General features: G+C 43.5%; 1 protein-coding gene across 2 annotated transcripts in view; it reads right to left on the reverse strand.

The window, feature by feature from the left end:
- Positions 1-15,771, reverse strand: part of Tao (Serine/threonine-protein kinase Tao) — a 59,060-nt gene that overhangs the window by 26,530 nt on the left and 16,759 nt on the right. For both annotated transcript variants that reach the window (XM_075685413.1, XM_075685412.1), the window contains 5 exons: positions 14,234-14,327; positions 11,506-11,587; positions 8,290-8,466; positions 7,234-7,449; positions 6,540-6,719 (listed from right to left, as the gene is read on the reverse strand). In XM_075685413.1, coding sequence (XP_075541528.1) covers positions 6,540-6,719; positions 7,234-7,449; positions 8,290-8,466; positions 11,506-11,587; positions 14,234-14,327 — 749 coding nt within the window. The remainder of the gene's footprint in view (positions 1-6,539; positions 6,720-7,233; positions 7,450-8,289; positions 8,467-11,505; positions 11,588-14,233; positions 14,328-15,771) is intronic.

The following is a 15,771-nucleotide window of genomic DNA, read 5'->3' on the forward strand; positions in this document are numbered from 1 at the left end:
TATATACATATTATTTAAAATAATTTTTTTTTATGTGATGTTGTCGCTGAGCGGCCACACAAATAAACAGAGACTCTACTGCATCTCATGGGGTCTCCAGCTATGAAACTGGTGCATTTTAGGCCTCTGTGTAGCTTTGACGTCTTTCACATGGTTCGAAGATTTGTTTGCGCTTTTCTCTAAACAAGATTTTGCTCCACCTTATTTTACGCAAACTTGGATAACTTTTTTTTAAACAAACATTTTGATATGAAATTTTACACACTCGTTCCTCACATAGAGATGTGTGCAATGAACAAGAACAAAGGAAATTGATGCAATACTTTTTCATTTACAGCTAATTTTGCGAAAATAAATTTGGTCAAAATTGGAAATTTTTGTTTTCACTTTGCTTAGCTTTTCAAACGTTACTTTCAGAATATTTATTGCACTGCATTTATCCTTGTTCATTGCACATGTCTCCAACTTAGCTACATAAATGCCAAAGATTTACTAAATTCAGCAATTTAATAGTTACTTAAAACTGAGGGCGCGACTAGCACTTTTACCACATTTTATGAGAAAAATTACCTGACAAAAGGTAAAATAAACCATTTTCTGTACTTTAAATCGTTGAACAAGCTAAATAAGGCATGCTTACTCAAGAAAAATTTTTTTTGTATGGCCTACCATTTTAAACAGTGAATGAGATGTAATTCCGCTATGATTACAGCAAGAAGTAGGCTTGCCAATGCCATGCCAAAAATGTGGCACAATTACATTCTACTTGGCATCCATTATGAATTAGTGTAAAATACAAAAATAAAATAGAGAAAGAATAGCATATGTTTGTTGTGCTATAACTGTCCGTCTCTCAAAATCATTGAAGATGACAGAAAAATAAGGAGCACACATAGAATTACAGTAAAAATTAGAAACAGCTGCACATTTTTGCACTCTTATATATTAATTGTAAAGAAATTACTACAGGCCTCCTGAAAGTTATGTCACATGCTTTAACATATGTTTGACCTTACTTAGCTCGTAACTGCAAATGTCTATAGAGCAACATATTCAGACAAAACAGGCATGCAGCCCTCTAAAAAAAAGACAAAGACAAATGAAGGACTTCACCCACACAAGTTAGCCAGAATTTCTACTAGTCTGGATTAAAACTACATTTCGCACATTGTTTGCAACAAAGTTTGATGCAAAAGCGTCAAGTGGCCCACTGAGCGAAAAATCCTCAAGTCTGTCATCTGCAGCAGCGAAAGGCACCTAAATTCGCATTGCCACTGGCTGCGACGCCACGGCACGAGCGCGCCTCGACGCAGCAGAGCAGCGTTGCAACGAAAGGGGACACCTGCTGCTGCTGCAGCGACTGTGCACCAGGCATCGCATGAAGGGAGAGGGCATCGCCACAACGCTATGTCACGCTCGCTCTTGCTCTCAAAAGCAGGTGTTACCTGCCTGTTCCTTCTTCGCGCAAGCTATTGCCTATGTTCTAAATGCGATGCGGTAAGGCCAAACCGAAATGCGCCAAGCCTGTCAATGTGCTCGCTTGCCCATGAGTTCATAACTCGAAGGACCGCTCAGTGGTGTTCAACTGGACATTAATGCTTTCGCATGCACAACTCGTAAGAAGTGCTTAGGTGTCCCCATATATTTTTTTAGATGGCTGAATAAGTTACCAACACTGAGCTCATATGCAAGTCATACACAGCACAGCAGCATTTAAAGGCCAGCTGGAACGAGATATTGGGCCACAAAAAAAAAAAAAAAAAAAAAAGAAAGAAAGAAAAGAAGCCATTGCAGGTAGTGCAGATATAGAGCAGCCTCAGTGCAAAATTTTCTTTGAAATATAAGTGGATGCATCACAAAAAGCACGCAAACACAGATGATACCAAAACTGAAATGATGAATAAACTTTACAGTTCTGAGCAACCAGAGTCCTCGCCCAAGATTTAAAAAAAACCTGGCAGAAGATGGCGTATCTTATGATGAATGTAGACATTACTGCGATTACCGCTGAAATAATGTGGCAACACCGTATTGCCACCGAACTCCTCTCGCGCTTCCCACCGGACATGCTGTGCCTTCTAGTGGCACGGCCATGACTTCTGCGCATGGCACATGTGTAAATGTATATTAGCACGTGTGAATCTATATCCAGACAAGATTGTCTGAATATACAGTTGAACCTCGATATAACGAACTTCAATAAATAACATAATTCTTGATATAACAAAGTATTCAACTTTTTGTAACTTCTTGTCCACAGAACACCATGTATTTGAATCTCATATAATGAAGTGTGCTTACACACAATTTCAATGCAACAAAATTTCACTACCACCGCAAAGGAATACTGAGAAGATAAACAGAAACTCCCACAGACGCAGATGGTCAAATGGTTGAATTACATGTGGCTGCTTGCAAAAGCACTTCTAAAATTTGAAGTCTTGCCCCGCACAGTGCATCCTTTATGTGTGTGTGAGGGTGAGCCGAAAAGAATTGTGGCTTGACAAGTGCAGTCTTCCAGTGCAAGCAAAGAAAAGAGAAAACAGGGGATGGGGAGGTCGCTTGCAGTGACCCGATCAGGCAAGTGGGAGGGTGGAAGGAAGTGGGCAGCAGGTTGGTGCGTCTCCTTTTCTAGCGCAGCCAAGCATGGCTGAGCGCATATGCTGCCTGCACGCACCTGTTTTGGAGGTAATTTCCCACAGGTGCAAAGACTGGGTGAGCTGAAATGGTGTGGCATCGTGTGCGCTGTCTTCTAGCCCGTTATGTGCTGGAGGCTACGTAATCTGAAGCTTCAGAGATGCGTTGAAGGGAGAGGCAGACAAAGCATTTGCTCTATGTTGCTGACACTTTTCACGTAAGCGTCGTCCCATTGAGGGCAACACTATCGGCCACAGGGGTGGAGTGGACGAGAAAGCGGAGCTTGCTTCGCTTTGTACCGCCGATGTGAAGATACCGTTGAGACAGCATGAAACCGTATGCCTTTTATTGCCAACTCCCAAATTCGACCAAATAATATATATTTTTTTTAAATGCGTAAGCATTTCTATGGTTACCCAATGAGAAAACTGCCCAACCCTCCTTCCTTTGTGTAAGACGATCGCTTTCTAGATGGAGCCAGCGAGCTGTGAAAGAAGACAACGACGAACGCATGCGCAGCGGCATGATAATTTGGGGGTAGGCCAACTTGAAATTCGGGGTGGTCCAACTTCAAATTTGGGGGCGGGCCAACTTACCGTACTTACTTGCATAATAATTGCACTTTTTTGCCAAAAAAATTGACGCAAATTGCGGGGTGCAATCATTACGCAAATCAAATTTTCTGCGAAAAGAAACGAAAATTTTTTTTCATCCAGCTTTTGCTGCGAGATGACAAGTCAACGAACAGGCGGCTGCCACCGTAACAGTGCGGGACACCAAAACAAAAATGGCGGCCGGCGGAGCAAGCTGAACATGCCAAACGCGATTTTTTTTTCTTCTCGCGAGTATGTTATGTGCATTGAAACAGTTTCTTCCGTATCAGTAGCAAATAATATCATTAACATCGGCAAGTTTGTGGCAATAATGTAACCATGTCCACTTCAAGAGGACAGAAACAGAGATGGGCATGCTTAGCTGCCAGTGACATAGAAACACGTGGCGGGCATGCTGCGAAAACTGCGGCATTTGTCTTCACTACTATCCTAATACGGCATGTTTCCACCAAGGGTGGGCGAATATCTTAGCCATGTTAGCCATGTGTTAGCCAAGTGTCGTGCATGACTAGGGCACTTCTAACGTATCAATGTAACCGTGGCTACTGTCGTTGCAGATTGCAATTCGTTGTGTGCCCACGAGTGCAGATGAGAGGAATCAAAAGCCGCCTTTTCTTTTGTTGTTGTTGTTGACCACAACCAATATAAAGCTTACAAATAATAAAGCTAGGGCAAGTTTGGTTGTAGATTTTTTTCTTGGAAGTGTATAAGATTAAAAGAATGAAATGGGGCCTCTGCTTAAGAATGTGTTTGGTGCGTGCACATCACTTGGTAAGTCTTGGAAAAGTCGTTCACCTAGCATTCGACAGATGATAAGTACGATCATCATCAGCTAGACTTGGCACACAACATATCGCTTCGGCAAGTTCCGAGTGCGATCATTACGCGTGAAATTTGAAAAAAATCAAATTTTCACGACAATATTCAGGAGTGCGATCATTACGCAAGTAAATACGGTAAATTTGGGGGTGGGCCAACTTAATTGTGGGTGAGCTCCCTTGAAATTTTGGGATGGGCCCAGTTGAACTTTCGGGATGGGATAGTTAGGGATGGCCCAAGTTGAAATCTGGGGGTGGGCCAACTTAAATTTGGGGGGGTAGGCCCAACTCGAAATTTTGGGGTGGCCCAATGTTCAATTGAACACTGCTGAACGTTTTTCGAGTTATGAACACCTCGCGGGTAGGCAAGCATGTTGAGACGCTTGGAATGTTTTCACTGGGCCTTACCGAGGTGCAGTCCGAATGTAGGCGAGAGCTTGTGCGGACAAGGAACGCGAGCATGGCGCAGGCTTGCATGAGCGACTGCGAGGGTGACATGGCCTCACAGCGATGCCCTCGCCCCTTGCGCAACGCCTCATGCGCTGCTGTGACAGCCGGTGTTCGCTTTCAACCGTTCTGCTTCGTCGAGGTGCGCTTGTGCCTGGCATTCCGGCTCAATTGGTGCAATTGCATTGAAGGGGTCGGATTCAGCGAGAAAATCTGTCAACTGTCTACTAAAGCCTAAGCATTCTTTGCCACCAGAAAGGCCATGTGTAGACGTGCATGAGCTAGGAAAGGCAAGTAAGCAACACTAAGAAAAAACGAAGTCACAGCTGAGCCAAACAATGCTCACACTTTAGTAGACAATTCTCAGTATATCTGTTGTTTTTTTTCCCCTTAAGTTTGCTTTTACTGATTGCCCAATAATTTGTAAAAAAAACTTCAGACCCTCCTGTGTATGAAATATCCACTGGTGACTGTACTTGTTTGCATAAAAGATCAAATTTCAATATCACAAAGCAAATTGCCGATTTTACAGAATTTGCTATATCGAGGTTTAACTGTATATGATGTGGGTTCAATTATGCCCTGCAATGGATAAATGTGAAATGATTTTTTTATTATTATTATTGAAGAGCTGCTACAAAAGATCCCCAAGTGTGTAATGTATCCCCAGAATGGTAATCGCATAAAAAAAAAAGAAAACATTTCCACTCGCCACACACAACCTAGAACATTGAGAACCAGCACGGCTCTTCGGCATCATCTCCTTTATTAGGTGGCACCCACATGACTGCAGCGCTGAAAAATTTTTTGAGGCGACATGCTGGGTCTTACAGTCATAAGTGTTCGCGCACACGTCTTCCCAGGCATTACTTAAAGGCTGCTAATAAGACAATGAAGAAAATTACCAGCCATGAAGTTAGCCAATATTGCTTCAATAGGCTGCTCATTTATAACCAATTTAGCCAAAGTGAATATTGCTGCAGTTGGCCTTTAAGTGCCTGCTATTGGAACAGCTAAAGTGAAATCTTGTTACTATGAGCACCACATTAACAAACTTTTCAGAATACTGAACTTTTCAGAATAAAGATTGTTATTCAGTTTCCATGTCGTGTTAACAACACCTCAGTACCAAAAACTAATATTCCAAAATCTGAGAATTCTTAAATTTCCATGTGACGACGCATCCATCGGGTTTTGAGAGCGCATGCTCCGCCCAGGCATCGGCCCCAGCAAGTGTCGCCTAGCAATGGAGGTGTGTCTCTTCATTCTTTCACCCTTCTTTTGGTGCACACCTCTTTCTTTCGCACTTCTTTCTGCAGCCGTACTAGCTATGTGCACGGAGAAATGTCACCTCCGTACTTGCAGGGTTGCCACACGGCCGCACTTTGCACTTTCCAGACGGTGTCGTTTACCCGCGCTTGCACATTGTTCAGGTGTCCGCTCGAGTGAGACAGTTGCGGCGTCCACGGGCAAGGAAATGAAAAACAAAAAAACACTGCGCTATGGAAGCGACGTGGAGCTTTTCTTTTTTTCTCTCTCTTTTTTTTTTTATCAGTAGTTTTCTCAGCGTCAGCGTCTGCTTTGCCTGCATCACTCTTAATATACCGTGCTTCAGTGGTGCATGGCGGTGGAATCTATGAAAAATAGCAACAGTGCCTGCCAAGAGCCAACAGAGACGTTTTCATGGATAGCTCAAACGGTGACATCTTATGAACTGAAGAGTTGATGGTGGAATGTTTAATTTTGGGGCTTTCGCTATGATGACCCATCAGAATAACAAACTATTTTTGGCGATCCCGCGTGTTTCGTTATATCGAGATTTGACTGTATCAGCCTCCCCCATGATGCAAAATGGGGAAAGCACAAAACTCTTGCTGTATGGTCCAGAGTAGCAGCATCGCAGAGTAGGCTCTAGTGCTGCTCCAGTTGACATTTGCCTGTGCTAGTCTTTGTTCCAGACGAGAGTACAGTATAGAGGCAAAGCTGAGATGCACAGCACTATGCCAGCGACGAAGCCACTCACCTGCTCTAGCGCCTTCTGGTGTTGGCGCCGCATCCTCTTGTAGCCCGACATTTGTTCGTGCATCTGGTTCTCCTGCTCATGCTCCTTCATTTGACGTGTCACTATAGATGTTGTCCGTATCGTTGCAAAATTATTAGTGGCCCCTGCTTCTGTACTATTCAAGCTGGTTGACGATGAATTCTGCAAAGGGAGGAATACAAGAGGGGCATCCAAGAAATCAGTCACAGCAGTTGTGTTACATCATAGCATACCGTGACAATTCCCGCATAGCTCCTACATATTTGCGCAGGATTATGTTACAATTTGGTACGAGATTGTACGGGATTGAGGAATAAAACAGCTATTTGCCATGTACGAGTCTGTAAGCACTGATGTGTGCACAAATGAGGGGTTTCATTCATACTGTACAAATACCTGCAACCATATTTTGAAATGATTACTTTTAGGTACCATGCCATCTATTACATGAATATGACTAGATGACTTCGCACAATTAGTCTAACATATTTCTGAAGTGCTTCCCTGTGAGAGCAGCTTTCTGCCGCATCAAAAGTGCTGCGGTAAGTGTTATCAGGTATGTCATGTTGCATTTGTCCCGGACCATACATTCTTTTTCTGTAGTCCCCTAAAGAACATACTATTGAGCATTCCACTGTGCACATCAAAGAAATGCAATGGGGAAACGAGTGCATACACTGTCCCTCGGATGCCGGAAAGAGGAAGGTGGGTACGAGTCCATCTCCGAGGCTGGGGGCAGGCTGCTGGTGCTGCTGCTGTGGCTGCCCGCGCTCACATTGCTGCTGCTCTGCTGGCTCTGGTTGGAGCGCAGGCTGCTGCTCTTGCTGCCTTCGCCCCCACCGTTGCCCGCACTGCTGCCCCCATTGCCCCCCGTGCTCACTTGGTCGTCCTCCTGCAACACGATAGGGAACACAAGGCAGACACCACGTCACATGCGGCATTCATTCACCGGGAGTATCTACCTACAGCACCAAAGAGGCACTACTGTGAAGAGGCCAGAAAGTTGAGAGGAAAAACATCGGAAATGAATGACAAGCCTTGGAAAACATTTTTGTTTACCTGGGCGAAGCTGTTTATGCTCGCCAAGAAGTTCAGATAGAACTTGAACAAGCTGGCAACAGCAGTCATGGCAGATCAGCCAATTTACGCAGCTTACTTATACTTATACAGTGGCAATATTCATTGTAGTTCAATGTGGCCACAAAGGAACAATTGCTGAAACTATGCATGTTGACAGAAGCCCCGTAACATAGCAATTAGCTTGTGGAGCAAGAAGTATTATCAGTTGCTGTAGTTTGCAATGCTGCTTGCTGCAAATTCATTACAGAAACAAATATTTAGGTTCCACTCAATTCACCGCTACACATGCCCTGTGTGTCCAGGCACAAACAACACGCCTAGACATGCGAGAGAGGTCATCTTATTTTTCAACAACAAAAAAGGAAGAAAAGGAAAGGAAAGCATCCCTCAGTCTAGAGCATCACTGGCAATATTTCTTAGTGCTTCCTTGATAACAAATTCAAACAGATATACACTTCATCAAGATAGGTGATGGCTTGAGTCAGCCGGCCAGCTGTGGGTGTGGAGAAGGCAAATGAAGTAGACGCAGTGAGAGCGGCCGTGGTGGGTACTCTCACAGTAGTATATTTGCATCGTTAGGGTATCTACCGCACCGATGACGAGGTGTGGGGCTCAAGGGGGTACCACAGTCAAGAAAAGTCGAAGAACTTACTGTCGAGTCATCCTCAGCCTCCACTGCGTTGGCCTCGTTGTTCTCTTGAGAGTCAATCATGAGAATTTTCTTCATCTTGCGGTAGTTGAGGTTGTCCAGTTCCCTAACTGCTGCCTTTGTCCGCTGGATTAGGTCTACTATCACCTTGCCTGAGCGTGGCCGCGTCATGAATGGATGCTGGACACACACAAACGAGGAGCAGCATGTAAACCAAACCAGAAAAGAAGGAAGGGATCCAATTCACGCACACATACTACCATGCTACAGACTATCCCATAGAACACTCTCTCCACCACACACGAAACTAATCCATGCAGAACCCACCACATGGTACCTGCACCAAACTAATACCTTCATCTGCTGGTTCAGACACTTCCAAGGTGGCATCACCACCCAGGTTTTTTCAAACAGTTTGTTCAAGCTTATCAAGCCTCTTCTCCCAATAAGAGTGGCTTCTTTAATATTGTAGAAGGTTAACTTAAAACTACACCTCAATTTACTTTTCTCATCAGTGTCATCAGTGTCATCAGTTAAAAACTTGGTATAAAGAAGTCAGTAAAATCAGCAATTTGCTTCGTTCTACCGAAATCTCATTGTTTAAATTTCAAATTTCAAAAAAGTAGTCGCCAATCGATGTTTCTTACATGGAAAGGGGCCGCAGAATTTTCCAAATTATCAGGCAATCGAAAAAAGCAAATTTGAATGAGAAAACAATTAATTCTGATAAATGTAGGAGTCGGTGACAAATGATATGGTTTCACGCCACGTACGTCGACGATATCTTCACATCGGCGTACGAATCGAGCAAATCCAGCCGTGCTTTTGTGTGCACTCTACCCCCCCGCTGATAGTGTCACCCACACTGGGACGACGCTATCAGGAAAAGTGCCGGCAGCACGGAGTGAATGCTTCGATTGCCTCTCGCTCCAATGGGTCTCGAAACTCGAGGTCCCGCAACGTCCAATACTAAACGCGCTGGAAGACAGCTTACAAAGTGCCACGCCCTCTCCGCATGCCCACTCTTTACACATGCGGCAGATTACTTCTAAAGCAGGGTGTGCAGCTGCCTATGCGCTCAGCTGCGCCTTACAGCTATGCTCAGCCACGATGGAGACACGCCAGAAATTGAGACGCGTGTCAACTTACCCCCCACCCCCTCAAGCGTGCTTGATCCCGTTACGGAGAACTCACTCCCCCCTCCCCCTCTTTGCCTTTGCCTCACCCTCGTACATTTTCACTCGCACCTAAATTGCACAGTGGGCGAGGCCTGATAGCTCTTATCGTAATTGGACTTTATAACAGTACAGTCCACTTATAACGATACCACATATAATGATATATCGATTATAACGATGAGCCGACTTCAGAGTATCAACTTATGCATTAGGACTATGAGAAAAATAACCGTATATAACGATGTTATTCACCGCATATCGTATATAATGATCGAAATTCTGCCTTTTGGGTTGCGTTTCCCATGCAGAATGATAGTGAAATTTGTTTTGCTAAGTTCCCCTTAACCGAGAAGGGGCAAAAAGTTTGCCTACGCGAGTTCGCATCTGCTGCCATTTACCGCACAGCCCGTCCCACCAGTACACCGATTGTGAAAGCCACGGAGAGCATCACAAATTGGCGCAGTGTGCCACAAGATGTTGCCAACTGCTTCGTGTCCGCGTCACCCGCAAGCACCCAGAGAAAAAAAAATCGTGAAGCAAGCCGCGCCTGCGCTCCCTTTCTACAGTCTCCCTCTCTTCCTCAGTGAGCACATAAATGTGCAGTGGAATAAGGTCCCTGAAGGACGTTACCACAGAAGCAGTGGGGGCTGCGGTTGGTGCACCGAAAAAGCGAAAAGCTGTGTCGCTCGGAACGAAGCTGCAAATTTTGCAAGACTCGATCAGTAGACGACATCGACAATTCTGAATATCGTGAGCGCCACGATTATGAAGGCTACAACTACTGACCACGCTGATCAACAGAAACGGCGGCCTTTGTGAGCCAGGGCGAAACCCCCCCCATGTGTGAAACCAACACGGTAGCAGCCGCTGACAAACCCGCACTCTGGGAGTACGTCGCTACTGGCAGTACAATAGGAGGTTCAGCGCTGCTTCATTCTCCGAAAAATCTCTGAGGGCGCGATTGTTGTCGTGACACATAGACGGCGGCGCGGTGTGATGGAGGCGGCGTCAGCAGCAGGAGTGACGACGAGATTGACAGTGGCCCATCTTTGACACCAACCCCCAACGTTCACGCAAAGTGCACTGTCGTCGATAGAGTTGCTCACTGATTTCGTGCACGCTAAATTATAGACGCCAGTGTTTGCACAGCCGCTGGACGCAACGCACGCTGCGGTTGTGAACCTGAAACTTCCGTGAAAGCAAGTGCAGATTTCTGACTATTTCAGCGTGCCTATCGCTTGACAAGCTGCTTAGAGGTACTATAAATAAACGTTTCACTTTTTCACAGCCTACTTTCTACAACACCAATTTTTTATTGTAAGATGCAAATTTGGTTTCGGAGCTACGAAATATGTTTGGCAGCTTTTCCTTTTTTCTTTTTAACAGCAGTCCAGATATAGCGATGATCGGTTATAACGATTGGATTTGTCGTTAGTCGTTATAAGTAGACTGCACTGTATAGAACATGATGCGGTTCCACTTCCACGGTCGCTCTTGTCGTATAGCATGCGATTTGAGAGGTGCGTTTGCAAGCAGCCGTATGCAATTCAATCATTTTATGATCAGCGTCCTTGGAAGTTTGCACTTATTGTCATGGCATTGCTTTACGGCGGCAGTTAAATTTTGTTATGTTGAAATCGCATACAAACACACTTCATTATATTGAGGTTCTAAATACATGGTGTTCTAAGGACAAGAAATTATGAAAAGTTAAATACTTTGTTATATCGAGAATTTTGTTATAAAGAAGTTCATTATATCGAGGTTTAACTGCATGCGAAAAGCAGCCATGCTTCATGCATCACTGCACAGTTACCGGCATTTAACTTGTGGAACGAGTTTCTGCCATATTCTGTTGTGTTCACCGCATGCAAGTAACAAATATTTCGAAGGTTGAAACAGAAAAATAAAGAAGAATCCACATCTCTGGTTCTTTAAAGTTTACTTTCGTAGGCACATACAGAGATGAGATAGTGCAGAAATGTGTACCAAGAAAAAAAAAAAAACTGTACAATAAGCATGAGGAGGAGTGCAATCAAACCTGTAATAGGTTGACGGCTGTGGGCCTATCTGCAGGGTTCTTCTGCAGGCAGGAATTTACAAAATGCCTGAAGACGTCTGACCTATGGAATGAGCAGAACCGGAGAGCAATCAAAACAAAACACAAGATACTGAAGAAAATGTAGTGGATGGGTAATGGGAGTCACTCATCAATAAAAGAGCTGAAATGCCAAGGAAGCTTGTTCGCCTGCTTTGTAGTCGCCAATTGGCCTGCCGGTCGTGGAGCAGGCAGCATGCAAGCAGAACTGCCATCTACTTTTGACAACTCTTGAGCAGCCAACATTATATGGATTCGGAGGGTCAAACGTGTCACTGCCATGACATGTTTGCTGCTAGCATGGACCTGGCTTTAAGTTCAAATATTTGTGATGAATCCTTAATTTTCCTTTTCTTCGTTTCGCCTGTTTTGGAAACTACAACTGTGCAGGGTGCCTTTGCTGGCAGCTGCACCTGACATAAAGCTAGAAGCTTAACCAACGTATTAAGTCATCTTAAAATTTAAAAGACGATGTGCAACACAAGAACATGTCAAAGTATGAAAAACAAGTGCCTAAAATCAATAGAGCAATCACTTTATTTAAATAAAGCGTGTTCACTCGAGTGCACCTATGACAAGGTCAACTTCAGATACTGAATAAGTAAAGCAATCAAGCCACAAATTTCTTAAATCAACATAGTTCTTAAAAACCAGGGGCTTGCAAATAGTGATTTCTGAAACTGAATCAGATATTAATAAATAAAGGTGACATGGAAATCAAATACATATTCAACAGTTGTAAAAATATTTTTAGAAATCTGAATGGCAGTGACCCAAGAGCCCAGTAAAAATCGACCTCTAGACCTTGACGGGACTGACAGAATTAGTAGAATTACCCAGTTGGTCAAATAAAAAGGTAAACTAAGGCAGAAAAATAAAATGCTGAACTAGCTGAACTACACCGCTGCTTCATTTGGCAGTGTTCACCTGATTCTGATGTACTCCCTAATATAACACACCCACAGTATTTATGGGCTCATAGTAGAACAGTATGTGCACCCAAATCTAACACACACCTGACTTTACCTAAAAAAATGCAGCTTGCCTTCAATTCTGGCAATCATAAATAAGATGAAATGTGCAGTTTATCTTCACAGAATATAAATTTATTTCATTTAATGTTTACCACTGGCAATATGGACAGTTTTTTATCGCTTCCTGTCAGCCACAATATATGTCAATCTCACTGCAGTCCACTGCGTCTGATATTCCAAATTTCTTGTAACTGCTATGCTACAACCGCAAACAATGTGGTGGCCCGCACCTAAACTAACCACTATGAAGCATGCAAGGGTTGAAGATACCGACAATTAGAGATGCAACCCTGTTGCTGCTAGCCTAATATGTAAAAACGCCTTTTGAACGAGCTTTTCTTAAATTACAGCCTCAAAGCAGCATAGCAACGTCATCGCCAACCAACACAGAAGCTGTTCTGCCTCGACACTCTGATGAAAATGGCAATGACGCAGGCACAACAAACACAGTTTCGGCCTCATATCCAACTGTTAACATGTAGGCAATTTTCGGACCAACTTTTTTGGAGAAAAGAGCCATGTACCAGATTTGAGTAAATTCGTAATGCTATTCATTCATTGTGACCTGCTGCTTTCACTTCAAAACCTGCCTAAGGCAAGCCAAAAATCAGCATTTTTGATGACAGATATTAAGTTGACATGTTTCTGACGTAGTCACTGTGCCCTGGCGCTACCAAGACAGCCATTGGAGTCATGACTGGGGTCACTCTTAGGGCCAGCAACCATGTGCAGCCAAGTCAATCTGGCAAGGGTCAATTTCAGGAGTGAAATAACAAATGTACTGGCCCATATGAATGTATGGGTGCTGGCTGGGACCTTCATTTGGTGTTCATATAAGCTAACCAGCGAAGAATTCCACATTCACATGGTGACAAAAAGCCACTGAGCACTTTTGATCCCTTCAATTGGGACGAAGTTAACTAATAAATTGCATTACAAGGGTTGAATTAATGAAAGTCTACAAAACAGAATTTTGACTTGAAGACCCAATCAAAATGCAGTATACTTTCAATTTCAACCGTCCCAATTAAAGATGATAGCCCTTGGCTTTAACGTCATTAGTTTAATTCACTGCTTCTTACAAGATGCAACTAAACTTGTTCTTTTTCCACTTTTTCCACTCGAGCATCCTCATCCCTATGCCTGGAGGGTTTCTGGCCTAAACATTACACAGACCTGCCACCATTATAATTACAGAAATACAACCGTCAAGCCAAAGAATTCTAAAATCTGGTGAAAAATAGTAAATATCGGACAATTTGACGCTGCTGCACAGGCGCCTCTACATAATCTGCAGATCAGAAAAATCAGCTATGACAAATTGGTCGCCAATTGTATCTGTGTTCTTTTGGAGTAACTTTTGCCCTAGAATAGACACAGATGAGAAATTGTAAAATTATTAGTGAAAATATGTCAACTGCAAACAAGATATAAAAATCGGGCATTTTACAATAAAATCATAAAAGTTGGCAGGTACAATTACATTGGAACCCAGGCTTTGAAGCAAAGTTGTACATGTGGACAAATATCTACTCACGCTCAGTAAAAACCACCACAAGGCATTCAGTTAACTATTGATGCCATCACCAAAGTTTCTCGCAAATTTTTAGCTGCAGATGAACTTTCAACACACTCACCATTCCCCTCCACTGAGTGTGGGCGAGTCATTCTGGGCGATATGGTACAAGGCACTCATGGCATTCATGTTGAAATAGGGAGGCTTCCTTTCACCTGCGCAGGCAAGGAGAAGATCCAAATACGAGTGTTTTTCATTAGATATGTGGCCCAGACATTCAAACAAGATTTTAATGGTTCTGGCTACATTCCCAAAAGCTTCACACCCATCTACAGAATCGAGCTGTTTCCTAGCATCTTAAGAAGGGCCCCTGATAAACTACAGTTACACCTCAATATAATGAAGTTGGTCAAGTCAGCAATTTGCTTTGCTATATCAAAATTTAGTTACATTGAAATTCAATCTTTTATGCAAATAAGTACAGTCACCAATGAATTTTTTCTTACATGGAAGGGGATGCAAAGTTTTCCAAATTATCGGGCAATCAGAAAAAGCAAATTTGATTGATAATAAAGGTTATGTTGGTGAATTTCAGAGTCGGCGACGAAAGATATGGCTTCATGCATGGTCGGCAAAATCTTCAAATGTTTGGTAGGAAGCAAAGCCAGCCAAGCTTTCTCGTCCACTATCTGCCGCAGCTGACAGCTTCGACCCTGCAGTGGGATGATGCTATCATGAAAATTGCAAGCAGCAGGGAGCAAACGCTTTTTCCACCTCTGGTTGTCTCCAAAACTCCGGGTTACACAACCTCCAGCACTAAATGCACCAGAGGACAACACCATGCCAAGTGCATTAACATCACGCCCTGTGCGCTGTGTGCTTTAGGTGCAAGTGAAAGCTTGCAAGGGTGAGCCAAGAAGGATGTTCGCTTGATGAAAGAGGACGGCACCTCATCAAGCCAACATCGCTCTCAGCCCACCCTTGCAAGCTTTCAGCTGCACCTAAAGCATACAGCACACAGGGCACGATGGGATTTTATTTCACTTAAACTTCTATAGCAAAGCGACCGCCTTGGCGGTGGCTCTGAGTCTTGCGGTGTGCGATCTGAGAGGTGCATTCCAAATCCAGTGCATGTAATTCAACCAGATGCGGAAGTTTCCATTTATTGTCTCAGTATTCCTTCACAGAGGCAGTGAAATTTTGTTAATACTGAAATCACGGATAAACATGCTTTGTTATGATGAGGTTCAAAATACATGACGTTTTAGGGACAAGTTATAAAATGTTAAATACTTTGTTATATCGAGAATTTCGTTATATTGAGATTTAACTGTAGTACAGTAGAACCTCGTAGATACGATCCTGTTACGCACTATTTCACGACGCCAATATTTGCAATCGAGAACTCAAAAAATGACCCAACACAGTTATTTTTTACCAGTTCATACGTTTCAGGAAAAGACGCTCTTTGGTTACCAAGGTGTGAGGTGCGCGTGTTAGAGAACACTAAGCTACTTGTTGCAGCAGTTTCTCCGCAATACTCATCAGCCAGTCTCACGCTGGTGCTTAGTTTCTTATTCCTTATTCCAGTTTCAGCAAATCTCCTTCTGGGTTGTCACATACCGCATTCACAGCTACCGTCGCCAACCCTATTTCGGT

This window comes from Dermacentor variabilis, chromosome 3 (assembly GCF_050947875.1).
Source record: "Dermacentor variabilis isolate Ectoservices chromosome 3, ASM5094787v1, whole genome shotgun sequence".
In the NCBI taxonomy this organism is placed as follows: Eukaryota; Metazoa; Arthropoda; class Arachnida; order Ixodida; family Ixodidae; genus Dermacentor; species Dermacentor variabilis.